This window comes from Tachypleus tridentatus, chromosome 11 (assembly GCF_004210375.1).
Source record: "Tachypleus tridentatus isolate NWPU-2018 chromosome 11, ASM421037v1, whole genome shotgun sequence".
NCBI lineage: Eukaryota > Metazoa > Arthropoda > Merostomata > Xiphosura > Limulidae > Tachypleus > Tachypleus tridentatus.
In genome coordinates, this window is record NC_134835.1 from 6505301 (window position 1) to 6519568 (window position 14268).

A 14268-nucleotide genomic window follows, 5' to 3' on the forward strand; every position below is an offset into this window, starting at 1 on the left:
ATTTAAGATGTTGTTTTTAGGTGTTTCTGAAAATATAAATTTTTAATTTGTTCACATTAACTCTCTACATCCCAACATTAACTTCACATATAAATAGGAAGAAAGCAATCAAATATCATTTCTTAACCTCAAAATTACAAGAACTGATGCACAAGTTAAAATGAAAATCCACTGAAAAAAATCACCCATATACATTCTTTGGAACTCAGCACATAAAACAAAACAAAAACTCAACATACTAAAAAACTAAATAAACACAGCCACAAAATTATGTTCACCTGATAAAATTAATGGTGAATTAAACAAAATAAAACAATACTTCATCAACATCAATAAGTTTCCTCCATAAACCATAGAAAACATTATACACACACACCTAGACAGAAAGCAAAATCAACTAACAAAATTACGTATACCCACGATTTAAAAAATCATGAAACCATATACTGCTGCATACCATATATTCCTGACATCAGGAGAAAAATAACCAACATTTGGCAAAAACTAGTAACAAAATATGACATTCCAGTTAATACCAAATTTATTCAAAAACAAGGCACAAACTAAGGTCTATACTGTGTAAAAACTACACTGACAAACACCACACCAACATTATTTATAAAATACAATGTGATAACTGCCACGACTTCTATATTGGAGAAATAAGTAGAAAAATGGAAACCAGATTTAAAGAACACAAAAAGTCATCCACAGACGTTTTCGAATACTACAAGTAAAATAAATACAACATAACCATAGAAAACACCCAAATACTAAATAAATAAACATAAACAATTGCAAAATTAAAGAAGCCTTACTTATATAACAACAAGCCCAAATATAAACCAATACAAAGGAACACCTTTATACCTATATTAATAAATATATTCAAACATTTAAGCATGCTCTCTACATTCCTACACTCAATTACACAACCACCTTCAAACCTGTGGTCAGCTATCAGTCCTTACCTCTTTCTTTCTTTGTGAACCTGACGATGACCGAAGAAGGTCGAAACGTTGTTCACTCCTCTACATAGAGTTTTCAATACCCATACCAGCTGTTTCTATGTATATATCAAGCTTAGTAAAATAGAAAGGGAAAAGTAACATCAGCCTTGAAAACTGAGGGCTTACATTAGCTGGTCTTGCACCAATTCAACACCAGGAAAGCTGGAAACCTGACATCAGGCAACAGTAGGACTTGGGAAAGCCAACTGGAAGAGATTTACTGTACTAACAAGCAGAAAACCTTGAGCTGTCTTACAGTATACCCCCATCTCAACTGAGTGCTATATCAGATCTTAATGACCCTATGCTATGCAGATTTTGAATGAGTATACCTGGTAGGCACTGTTTGCCACTGAGCAGAAACTAATGAGACACAAGAAGGATCTGAAATGGGAAAGAAAAAAGAACTTACCAGTCAGAGTTGGTAAGAGATGTGTATAATGGCAACTAAAAGCAGCCTATAGTCCAATGAAGAAGAAAGAGCTGGATGATAGAGATAGAGGGTGACAAAAGTGTGAACGGTTGTCCATATGCCAGCCTGAACAATCTCCTCCAACAGACAACAGAAGTGAACAATTAACGAGAATGTAAGGTGAAGAATTTGATACAAGGATATCTGGACTATCCCTCATCCAAAGAAAAATATTTTAAACAAATGAGGTGATAAAGCCATCCAAGTAAGAATAATGAAAGATTACAGATGAAAAAGAATTCCAAAAAATGAAGACACTGAAAATGGAACCATGAAAGGAAGCAGTGGAAATTAAATAACCATAGATTGTTTGAGCAGAACCAGAGGAGGCAATCAAAATCAGAACAAGAATAAGAATGAAAAATAGGTGAGACAGGCATAGAAGTGAAATTTGGAGAGAAAAGCACAATCAGGAGAGAGACGGATACAGAATCAATGAAAAGAATGTATGAAGAATTGATGCCATAAACATCAATGACCACTAGCAAAATGCAGAATAAACAGACTTTAAAAGGAGAGAAAATAAAAGGAATGGGAGACTAAAGATTCAAATGGAGAAAGAGAAAGGGTGTGGTGAACAATATTCAGGTTCCAACTGGAAAAGACAAAGATTAAGAGGACAAAAGTATTGTAAGAACAGAAGAATATAGCAAGGACTGGGAAGAAAAACGTTTGGTGATTATGGATTGGTTTGTTTTACATTTTGCATAAAGCTTCTCAAGGGCTATCTGCATTAGCTGTCTCTAATTTAGCAATGTATGACTGGAGAGAAGGGAGCTAGTAATCATCACCCACCTCCAATTCTTGGGCTACTCTTTTACCAACAAATAGTGGTATTGACTGTCACATTATAATGCCCCCATAGCTGAAAGGGCAAGCATGTTTGGTGTGGCAGGGATTTGAACTTGTGCCCCTCAGATTGCACATGCACATCAAGTGCCTTAATCACCTGGCCATGCTGGGCTGATGATTATGGAAAAACCCAAATGTATTAGAGAAAGTCTTCCAGAAATCAGTGATAGTTGATACAGATAGACCCTGGTTGAAAAAATCACATGATGGATTAAGAAAGATGGGGAACAAAAGGGTAAGAAGGGGAAAAATAACAACACAGTAACCAACTGTAAAATATAGAGCATTTCTATTGATAAATAAGGAAGGTAGGTGCACAAACATAATGTGATAAAAGTAAGGTTGAACAAGATGATGTCTTGTAAGGAACTAGACAACAGAGTAATAATATGGCTGAATGGAAGATGGAGGAACAAGGCTGAAAAAGAAAAGGACGGGATAGAGGAAGAGAATGGGAGAACTGGAGAAAGCCCAAGAAAGGAACCTATATTCAAGCTGGCCAAATGAGGGAGAGAACACATAAAAGAAGACAAAATAGGGAGTAAGCATAGAGAAACAAATTATACCAGTTCTGATGATTGAATGCATCCAATGATGCAATGATGCAGAGAAGAAAAAAAAAAAAACCAGAAAAAGGGAAGACCCAAGGGAATTAGAGATTCTAAAGAAACCTAAGCACTCAAAAGAGAAAGGATTTCTTGTCAGGGAGAGGAGGAGGTGATAGAGCAGTGGAAATTAATTGCTCTGTGTCTTTCAAATAAAGTGATGAAGGATGGGCCCTGCTGGGATAAGAATTGTAGAACACACCCAAATAACCCAGATACTGAGAGGATGTGAGATAACACTTCTCTAGCTTGACTAACCAACTGAAGTGAAGAAGAAAAGCTGAAGAATCATAAATTGCAGAAGTTAGGGAAAATATGTAACAACCCTGAGAAACCATAACCAAGAAAGAAGTAGAAAACTTGGGAGGTCAATGACAGTAGTAGTACAAGTTTTGGTAAAAATTGATGGTGGAGAGGGAAAAAAAAAAAGTCAAAAATCCTTTTCTCCATAAGCTGAATCCACACGTAGAAAAATATCACTTTCATGCTCAATAGAGGTGAAGACCACATGAAATACTTCATTGTCAGTCATACAATGACTGTCAAATGAAAAAAAGGAGACTGATTTTGTAGTTATTGTTTGTCCAGCATGAATAACTTCTTGTTGGCCCACACCAGACAAATTGGAAATGACAGTAGCTTGAGAATTCATTATGTGGAAAGAAAAAAAAAAACAAAATTTGTGGGTGACAAAATTATTTAAGAATAAAGTTAGAAATTTAAATTTCAAAATTAAACTTTTAACAAAATGTTTTTGGAATGTTGATAATCCTACAATTAAAAAATTCCTTTTTAAATAAATTTCACAAGAAAAAAAAAAAAAAACATCTTAACAGACAAATTACAAATCAAGAAGTGATCATTGAACAATCAATCAGTAGGAAGGTGTGTTGCACTCCTATTGGTGGAAGACAGTCATATTTCAATTTGCATATAACAATGCAGTGATATCAGGTAGAAATCAGTTCAGGTTGGAACCTCACAGTTAGTGACAAGCAAGAATGTTTTTATACAGAAGGCAGCACTGAATTGGATAAGCTATATACATGAGAAGAGGTTAGATATCACATTAGAAGTTGTGCTCAGCGTGTCATGAAATGTTTTCAAGTAGATGTATAATCATCTCTGGACACTGTGCTAGGAGCAAGTATGAATACAAGGGACAAGTTGAGCTCTACTTACTATAAGATTAATGTTTTAAAACTTTTGTATCATACAAAGATACTGGCTTGATTGTTTTTTATTGAGATCAAATGAGTATGGGTTCCTAGGATGAAGCTTTCACTCATATGCAACTCCCATTTATCAACTGCATACATATCAAGACACACTAGTCAAATCATCAAATGAACTATTAAAACTTTGTACACTGGATAGATTAAGGAAGTGGTATGTTTTGGACATAACCTCATGACAAAGCATTACATGAAAACTTCACTGCAGAGATATTGTTAAGATGTATCAGATAATGAATGACTAGATGTAGGGACATGGATTATCATTATGTGGCAAGACACAAGTTGTTTTCATATAATAGACATAAATGTCTGAATACATCGTGTTATACTGTAAAGATATTAGATGTACACTGAGTTAGAAAGTATAAACTACCATCAAACTTAAAAGTAAAAAGAAGAGTTCTACATCAATTTACAAACTAAAAATTCGGTTACCAAAAGTTTTAGTGAATCCACAGTTTATATTTCAAGAGAAAAGTTTTAGCTGGTGAAATACAAAGAATTATAAACACTCTTCTTTAATTATTACAACTATGTAAAATTTTATGCACTTCTTTCCTCTTTTTCTGAAGCTTATAATCTATAAATCAGAGATTATAGTTTCAAACACACAATGAACACAATGCTCATTTTTTAATCCCAAATGGCACTTACAAAACCATGAAACAAACTTGCGTGATGAAGGTGCAAATCAATTTGCATTCATTTTCAAAGGTGTTACATCTCCAAGAAAACATATGTCATTATGTAATGACAGAGTAAATATAAACCACTATGGTATTAAACCATTATTGAGAAAAATATTAACAACTTTTATACCTTGACGATGCAAAAATACCTCCATTTAAACCACCAAAGGTAGAAAGTGCTACAGAGACTGGCATAATCCATGCCATTACTCCCAAAATCCTTTCTCCAAATGTCTGAAAGAAAAAAAAAATCAGTATGTGATTATTTAATCTGACATTACTAATTTTTAGAATTCTATGTCATAGCATCTCTAACATTTAGTAGAGATTATTCACAAAAGCACCATCAGGAAGAGCTGAGGTGGGGAAGCTGTCCAAATGAACCTCCTTTTGGATGATAACTAAACATTCATTTTACAACATGTATACTTATAGGTTAACAGCTACAAAAGTCCTTACTATGGCCATACTGTATACAAACATACTGAATAGCCAGAGGTCCCACTTCTCAGTTTGAGAAGAGAAAGTACTATACTGTTCAAACTTGTATTATCAAGAATATGCCATTCCATAAAGTCACACTCTGAATAGGATAAATCCTTCACTTATGTGTGAAAAGTTAAGTACACTTCTAAAAGCTGGGGAGTTTACAGTTACCACACTCCTAACCACTTTACTGCAGTGTTTAAAGTGAAAGTATGTCTAACTCCTACTCATTTTGTAATATTGTTTACATAGTTACCAAAAGTATGTCCAACTCCTATTTATAATATTGTTTAAATAGCTACTGAAAGTATGTCTAACTCCTATTTATAATATTGTTTAAATAGCTACTGAAAGTAAGTCTAACTCCTATTTATAATATTGTTTAAATAGCTACTGAAAGTATGTCTAACTCCTATTTATAATATTGTTTAAATAGCTACTAAAAGTATGTAACTCCTATTTATAATATTGTTTAAATAGCTACTGAAAGTATGACTAACTCCTATTTATAATATTGTTTAAATAGCTACTGAAAGTATGACTAACTCCTATTTATAATATTCTTTAAATAGCTACTGAAAGTAAGTCTAACTCCTACTTATTTTATAATATTGTTTACATAGTTACCAAAAGTATGTCTAACTCCTATTTATAATATTGTTTAAATAGCTACTGAAAGTATGACTAACTCCTATTTATAATATTGTTTAAATAGCTACTGAAAGTATGACTAACTCCTATTTATAATATTGTTTAAATAGCTACTGAAAGTAAGTCTAACTCCTACTTATTTTATAATATTGTTTACATAGTTACCAAAAGTATGTCTAACTCCTATTTATAATATTGTTTAAATAGCTACTGAAAGTATGACTAACTCCTATTTATAATATTGTTTAAATAGCTACTGAAAGTATGACTAACTCCTATTTATAATATTGTTTAAATAGCTACTGAAAGTATGACTAACTCCTATTTATAATATTGTTTAAATAGCTACTGAAAGTAAGTCTAACTCCTACTTATTTTATAATATTGTTTACATAGTTACCAAAAGTATGTCTAACTCCTATTTATAATATTGTTTAAATAGCTACTGAAAGTATGTCTAACTCCTGCTTATTTTATAATATTGTTTACATAGTTACCAAAAGTATGTCCAACTCCTATTTATAATATTGTTTAAATAGCTACTGAAAGTATGACTAACTCCTATTTATAATATTGTTTAAATAGCTACTGAAAGTATGACTAACTCCTATTTATAATATTGTTTAAATAGCTACTGAAAGTATGTCTAACTCCTACTTATTTTATAATATGGTGTAAATTGCTCATGAAAAGTGATTTACTTACATATAATTATTTGTGTAAGTTGCATGAATAATTATTTTAACATAACTTGTTCATCATGTTTTCACTGTAACATCTGCAGTACCTTTTATTTTATTCTATGTATATGTGTACATATCAAAAATATATATACAATGAACAGAAATTACTTCCCCTTTCAAGAAACCCATGGTGATCGTCTTAATTGAGGTATGGTGACTGAAACCCAAACATTTGTATTTTCTAATTGAAGAAAAAGACTATGCTCTCTAAAAATTTTTAATCAATCCATAGCTGAAACATAATAGAACTGACAGTTAGATAGATAAATATGTTCATTCTAGAGCCATCCACTACCACTCTAAATTAGTAACCCTATTATAAAGAACAGAGTAAACTTTAACCATTATTTCTAACTTGTTAAGCTAATACTCACATACTGAAGACACTTTTGTACTTACATAAAATATTAGAATATGTGACAAATATGGAGGATATATTAATTTTCAATATCTCTAATCTCTTCAGTGTTAATCATCAATTCTGATTTTTCTGTACTCTAATCTAAAACCATGATATTTACAACAGTTTCAGTAAGAAACTGATAAAAAAAAAAAAGCATACATACCACAGCAACTGCATTAGACGACAGTACTTCTTGTTGTGTAAGGACGGCAAAATAAGCCAAGTTGGCCATAACATATACTACAGTCACCAGAGGAAGTGATATGTAAATTGCTCGAGGAAGATTTCTAAGAGATGAAAATGAATTAAGGGTGAAAAAAGAAATAAACTGCATTTCAACAACAGTATTATAAGAAATAGTTAACATAATTTCCAGCATTTTCTATCTTCAATTGAGACCATTCTGTGAAATGTTTAGAAATTGACCATTGAGCATGGTATTTTCTTTGTTTATAATTAAAAAACAGACCTTTACTGAACATGATTATTACAGGTAAGTTAGCACAGTATTTTAATTGTTAATATTAAATGAAGTGTGTAAAAACTAGTAACTGTCACAGTTTTTCAGCATTTCCTGCATTCATAATTAAAAATGAGTTGTTAAATATGTAGTTTTTTCTAAACTATTATTTACAACATCAATCTATGCACACTTATATTTCTTACTAATATTATTAATCTTGTACTGAATCCAAAACAAGTTATATGTAATGTGATCTCCAAAACATAATCTTGAATTCTTTTCATAACCTAAAAGCAATGTCAAATATACAGAGTCCTTTATGGGAAATAAAAAAAAACACTTAAGTCTTTACTGGTGTTGCTTTTGATATATCTTTTCTTTTATAGATTTATTATTTATTTTCCTAATTTTTATTTTGTAAATATAAAACATAAAGTAGTGAGGTGTTTAAACAATCATACATCTATGTACCATTAAATTACAACTACATCTTTATGAGATTATTCCATATAAGAAACAATTTCCAATGGATCCTTTCATACAGTTTGATAAACTGTTATGAATATCTAATTCTTTCTACTTTCTGCATGAGATAAGAACAACGTTTAATATAATAGGAAATTAAATAACAATAAAAACTACATACAAGGTGGTTTGAACAGATTCTATAATATAAACATTATCCTCACTTAAGTTTATCTGTTAATTTAAAACTCTACTGTGCACACTTACTTATATGGGTCTTTTAGTTCTTCAGTTACAAAGTTCAAATAATTCCTAGTAAGAATGAACAGAAATTAAATCAAATTAGATTTCCATATTCTAAATAATCATTTACAATTCATCTCATAATTTGAAAACTGCTACTGTATGGATGAAATTTTTCACGTAAAAACAAGTAACCAGAAAATCAACAACACAAATTATAATGTTAATAAACCTTAAACATACAATATATTAACACAATGCACTTCAAGTTGTAGAACAGAGAAACAATTATCCATGAAAAGTGTGATAATGTTAACTTTTTCTATTTCAAACACATCACAGTGTGTTATTTGCAGGCAAACTGTCTACCTTAGCTAATTATATTATGTTCTCTTAATGTTGGAACATTTTGAGTTCATTCTTTTTAACAGAATCAATCAAGCTTCATTATTTCTGCATATCCACTTTTGTACATTGTTCAACTGGATGTAGGCACAACATGCTATATGTCAAACATATACTGTGGTATTACTGCTTTTCATAAGTAATGCATTCGTAGAAAATATACATGGCATGTGCATTATTTTTATATATATATATATATACACACACTCATTAAACTACTTGATCACTTATTATACAATGCAAACAATGCTCTGGTTCCTGCCACAGAATAAATTTTCCTCTATTTATTAAAGTGTCCACTATCTTAGCTGTTTTATATTTTTTTTCTATCAACAACAAAATCATTACTAAATAAGACAATAAGTACAACTCTGTATCATAGGAGAAGAGTTAAAGCTTGCTTACCTCATGCTTTTCTCTTTAAAAACAACAAAAATTTATTATAATACATGAAACCTTTAAGTTATTGTTAACAACTAATAAAACAATGACTACTTACCAGCTTGGCATAAAGTTACCGCAATGCCTACCACTGCAAGGCTAGTTAACCAATTGAAGCCTATCGTGAATATAACTTAACCACTAGAAATCTAGCAAAGATATGACATAACTACTAGGAATCAAATAGAAATTTGACTTAGGTACTTGAAGCTAAGAAGGGGCATAACTAATTCAAGCCAAGCAAAGACACGACTGAATGATCATGAGCCTAACAAAGAAGTGGATATCCCAAGCAAAGACTCGACTGAATGATTAAGAGCCTAACAAAGAAGTGGATATCCCAAGCAAAGACACGACTGAATGATTAAGAGCCTAACAAAGAAGTGGATATCCCAAGCAAAGACTCGACTGAATGATTAAGAGCCTAACAAAGAAGTGGATATCCCAAGCAAAGACTCGACTGAATGATTAAGAGCCTAACAAAGAAGTGGATATTCCAAGCAAAGACACGACTGAATGATTAAGAGCCTAACAAAGAAGTGGATATCCCAAGCAAAGACTCGACTGAATGATTAAGAGCCTAACAAAGAAGTGGATATCCCAAGCAAAGACACGACTGAATGATTAAGAGCCTAACAAAGAAGTGGATATCCCAAGCAAAGACAAAGAAGTGGATATCCCAACGACTGAATGATTAAGAGCCTGAACTAGCCTAAAGAAGTGGATATCCCAAGCAAAGACATGACTGAATGATTAAGAGCCTAACAAAGAAGTGGATATCCCAAGCAAAGACACGACTGAATGATTAAGAGCCTAACAAAGAAGTGGATATTCCAAGTAAAGACACGACTGAATGATTAAGAGCCTAACTGAATGATTAAAGCCTAACAAAAGTGGATATCCCAAGCAAAGACACGACTGAATGATTAAGAGTCTAACAAAGAAGTGGATATCCCAAGCAAAGACACGACTGAATGATTAAGAGTCTAACAAAGAAGTGGATATCCCAGGCAAAGACACAATTAAATGATCAAGAGCCTAACAAAGAAGTGAATACCCACATCAGTGGTTCTCAACCTTTTCTGACTTGCAGCACACTACGACAATCTGAAAATTTTCGCAGCACACCTGGAAAGTCTTAATGACTTTTTTAGGTACACGTTATACGGCAAGCATTAAAAGCCTTAGAACAAAAATCACGGCCAAAACAAGCGATGTCAATGTCATCTGCACATTGACAATACTATCTCTTGCTTTGGCTGTGAGTGTCATTCTAAGGCTTTTTAACAATTTTGTGGTATAGCATAAAAATCAAAACTTTTTATTTTTACATATGTTTTCAATGTGACGCTTGTGCCTGCTTCCGAGAGCAAATCAAATTGAAGCGAGGCTCTAACATGGACAAACAAGCTCGCATTTTATCATCGACTGTAAGAAGCCTCTCTCTCTTTCTGACTTTAATTTCAGTCAATGATGAAAACCCAATTTAGCAAAACCACGAAGATGCAAATGAAAGTAGAACTTCAACTGCTTTTGAACTAATTGCAGGATATGAATTTTTATTGGATATCCAAAACTCATCCAAGCTCTTTTCTAGAAACTACGACTGATAAAATTTGTCGTTTCGTAAATCAATGAGCTATTCTTCCTCCTCAGTTGTAAGATTTGTTGTCTCGATTCTGAATGGATAGGTCACCCAGTTATATTCGTTGACAGCAAGTGACGGGAAGTAATGTTTTAGTGCGGACTGTAGATCGCTCAATGTGTTCATAATTTGAGGGATAATTTTCTTCTTTGACGGGCATTCGTAAACAGAAGGAAAACAATCAAGGACTCTTTTCAAGATCTTATTCTTCCACAGTGTCACCTTTTCATCAAAAGCTTGGATATTGCAGTAATAATGTTTTCAGCTGGTCCTTGGAGACTTAAGTTCAGAGAATTTAATTTGTCAAACAAGTCGGAGGGATATTGAACCTTCAGCCACCAAATCTCATCATGAAAAGGAAATTCAAAACCTGCTTCCTCAACCTCCAAGAAAGAAATTACTTCAGTTTTTAGTTGGGTAAGACGCTTTAACACCTTTCCTTTTGAAAGCCATCGAACTTCAGTGTGATACAGTAGCTTTTTGTAGTATGAATCCATTGCCTCACAGAAAAGAGAGAAAAGTCTAGATTGAAGTGGATGAGACTTGATGAAATTCACCACTTGAATAACTTGATTCATAACAAACTGCAAATCTTTCAGAAAAGATTTGGAGGTGAGCACCTCTGTGAGTCATGCAGTGAACAATCCTAATGTTTGGATTTTGTTTACTGCATGAATCACAGAGTCATTTTTCATGCGGTGCACAATCCTAATGTTTGGATTTTGTTGGTGCACCAGAGTGAGGAATCCCTTCTTTTTTCCTTGCATTGAAGGATAGCCATCTGTGCAAACGCTGACACAGTTATTCCAATGTGATTTGAAGAGCAAAATGTTTTCATTCACCAACTCGAAAATGTCTTGGCCTTTTGCTGTACTTTTTAAATCTTTGCAAGATAAATATTTATTTACAATTTCTCCATCTTTTATGAATCAAACAAAAGCCAGAACTTGAGCTTCTCCACTAACATCAGTATATTCATCAACTTGAAGAGACCATAGCAGAGACAATTCATCTTCAGGTGCTTCAAAGTGTTCACAAACTTGATCCTTCAAATCCGACGACAAGTCTACAATTCTGCGTGAAATTGTGTCATTGGACAGTGGAACTTATTTAACCTTTTTGGTGGCATCTGTTCCAAACATAGTTTCAATGACACAATGACTGATTCAGCCTCTGTATGCACTTTCTTGCACTTTGCCAACAATTGAGCAACCTTCTAACTTGCAATCAATCCTTTTTCGGGCAGCTTCATGTAGTTCACAAGCTTCCTTGATTGTTCATGGTGTTAAGCCATGAGATTCTCGAAGTATTGTTTTGGTTCATCCTTCACAGCTGATTGTTTTGCTTCCAAGTGTCTCTTCAGTTTGCTAGGAACAAGTGCCTCGTTCGATAAAGCTGCATTGCAGAGTAGGCAAATGGTAATTGAGAATGTTCTGATTTCAAAGTGATAAAACCATATTCAATGTATTCGTTTTTGTACTTTCATTTGATTCCTTGCTTTTGATTCAACACATTCTCCTTTGCAGCACCAGACTTACTCAAATATTTTTCCATGGATAAATGATAAAGCTAATTCATACATGATAAGCACGAAGTTCTACAGTTGATATAAAATTCCTACCTACAGCGTAGTAGCTGTAGCTTACCGCAGAATGAGAACATATTCCAGAAAGCAGTTTGATTATTTGATGCATCATTTATGACGTACAAAGCGCTTGTTGTGCCACAAATAAACTAACAGTCGAACCGTTGCAGTCGAGAATGAAATTTAAGCATGAACTTCTCAGTGCTCGAGTTCAATGAAAACCACCAAATGTTTTGGAAGGTTTCAGAAGGTGTCTCTATAGTAGCTTTTATTATCTGATGTGTTTGACTTGCTTGTAAAATCCCAAGAAATTTGAATGAATTTCAAAAACACCACGGCAAACTTGACAATCTCTTGCGGAACACAAGTTAAGAATCACTGACTTAAAGCTTAGCAAATCTAAATGGAAAAGAAGTTAACCAACTGATGCCTAGCAGAGATATAAGCTATCAAACTGCAGTCTAGCAAGGATGCCACTTATCCAACTGGAACTCAAGAAGGATATAACTTAAGTTTAATACACACATGACTAGTCACATAGTATAACAAGATAGCATGGGTACATTTCAATAAGTTTCATACAATCATGTATTTTTCTTGCATTTTATTTCTACTTTAACTTAAGTGTGATGACTTAAAGAGAATGGTTTAAACTTTAATGGCTAAAAGTTTATATACTTTATACAATGTTTGTGTACCTAAATATCTATGCGTATAAGCTTGATTGGTTGATTTGTTGTTTTAAGGCAGCTATGCTACCTGTGCCAATCATCCAGTAAAAAGTTAAAATTAAAGTGAAATTAGGAAAGTTATAAAAGAAAATTATGGTAAAATAAAACAAAGTTAAAAAGAAAAGCATAAAACCAATGTTTACATCTAGTCTACAGCATTAAGATAAAAACTAGAGTAATACAAGTTGTAGAGGGCTTTCTGTAGAATAACTGATTAACATAACTCGCCAGGAAGACTAACAGATAAGTACAAAACTCACCATCAGTCACCTGAAGTTGGCCTTTACAGTCCTGGCTCCAAGTTATTTTACATTATGGCCATTTTCAAAAAGTAAAGTAATAAAAGTTTTAAAAGACGTTTAGCAAAATTTTAATAATGACTTACCAGGATGACTAACAGGTAGTTCAAACAGCAGTGTTAGTCACCTGAAGTGGGCCTTTCTGGGCCCGGTTTTAAATTATTTGATGTTATGGCTATTTTCTATGGACCGTGATTCTTAAAAGGGAATCTCATTAAAAAAGGTCTAATGCACAAATTAAAAAACTTAAATGACATTAAGAAGAATGATAGTCTTTAAAAACCTAAAAACATTTCCAAGGTGGACAATGTTACCATCACCAATAACACTGTCTAACATTATGGGCAAACCTTAGGACAGAATATGGTTAAAATGGTGCCATCATTGAGAGTCATAATGACGGCAAGAAAGTAAAATGTGGTTTACTGTGACTTGAGTATCACACAGACTACATATTGGTGCATCAGAAAACAATGAGTTAAAAACTGTGACCAATGCGTAATCTAGTTTAAACAACTTCCTCTTTCCGATCCTTACAGAAGCAAAATGGCCAAAGTCCAATATAAGGTTTTATTTGGAAAAGTTTGTTGTCACGTTGCTCATTCCAAGTCTATTGCCAACTGGCACGAAGCCGAGTATTGAATACAGGACCATAATTCATATATGGAACAAGCACGGCAGTGATAGTGCCAGAGTAAATAGATTTAGCTACAGTGTCAGTGAGCTCATTCCCATGAATACCAACATGGCCTGGTATCCAGAAAAACTGGATAGAAGTAGATGTTAAAGATAATTAGGCCAGTCAATTTTGAATGTTGACAAGAACAGGGTGTGAACTGATG

At 33.1% G+C, this 14268-nt stretch overlaps 1 protein-coding gene across 2 annotated transcripts in view; it reads right to left on the minus strand.

Moving 5' to 3' along the window:
* Nucleotides 1-14268, minus strand: part of LOC143231643 (large neutral amino acids transporter small subunit 2-like) — a 90167-nt gene that overhangs the window by 24169 nt on the left and 51730 nt on the right. For both annotated transcript variants that reach the window (XM_076466187.1, XM_076466186.1), the window contains 3 exons: nt 8345-8389; nt 7313-7436; nt 4997-5100 (listed from right to left, as the gene is read on the minus strand). In XM_076466187.1, coding sequence (XP_076322302.1) covers nt 4997-5100; nt 7313-7436; nt 8345-8389 — 273 coding nt within the window. The remainder of the gene's footprint in view (nt 1-4996; nt 5101-7312; nt 7437-8344; nt 8390-14268) is intronic.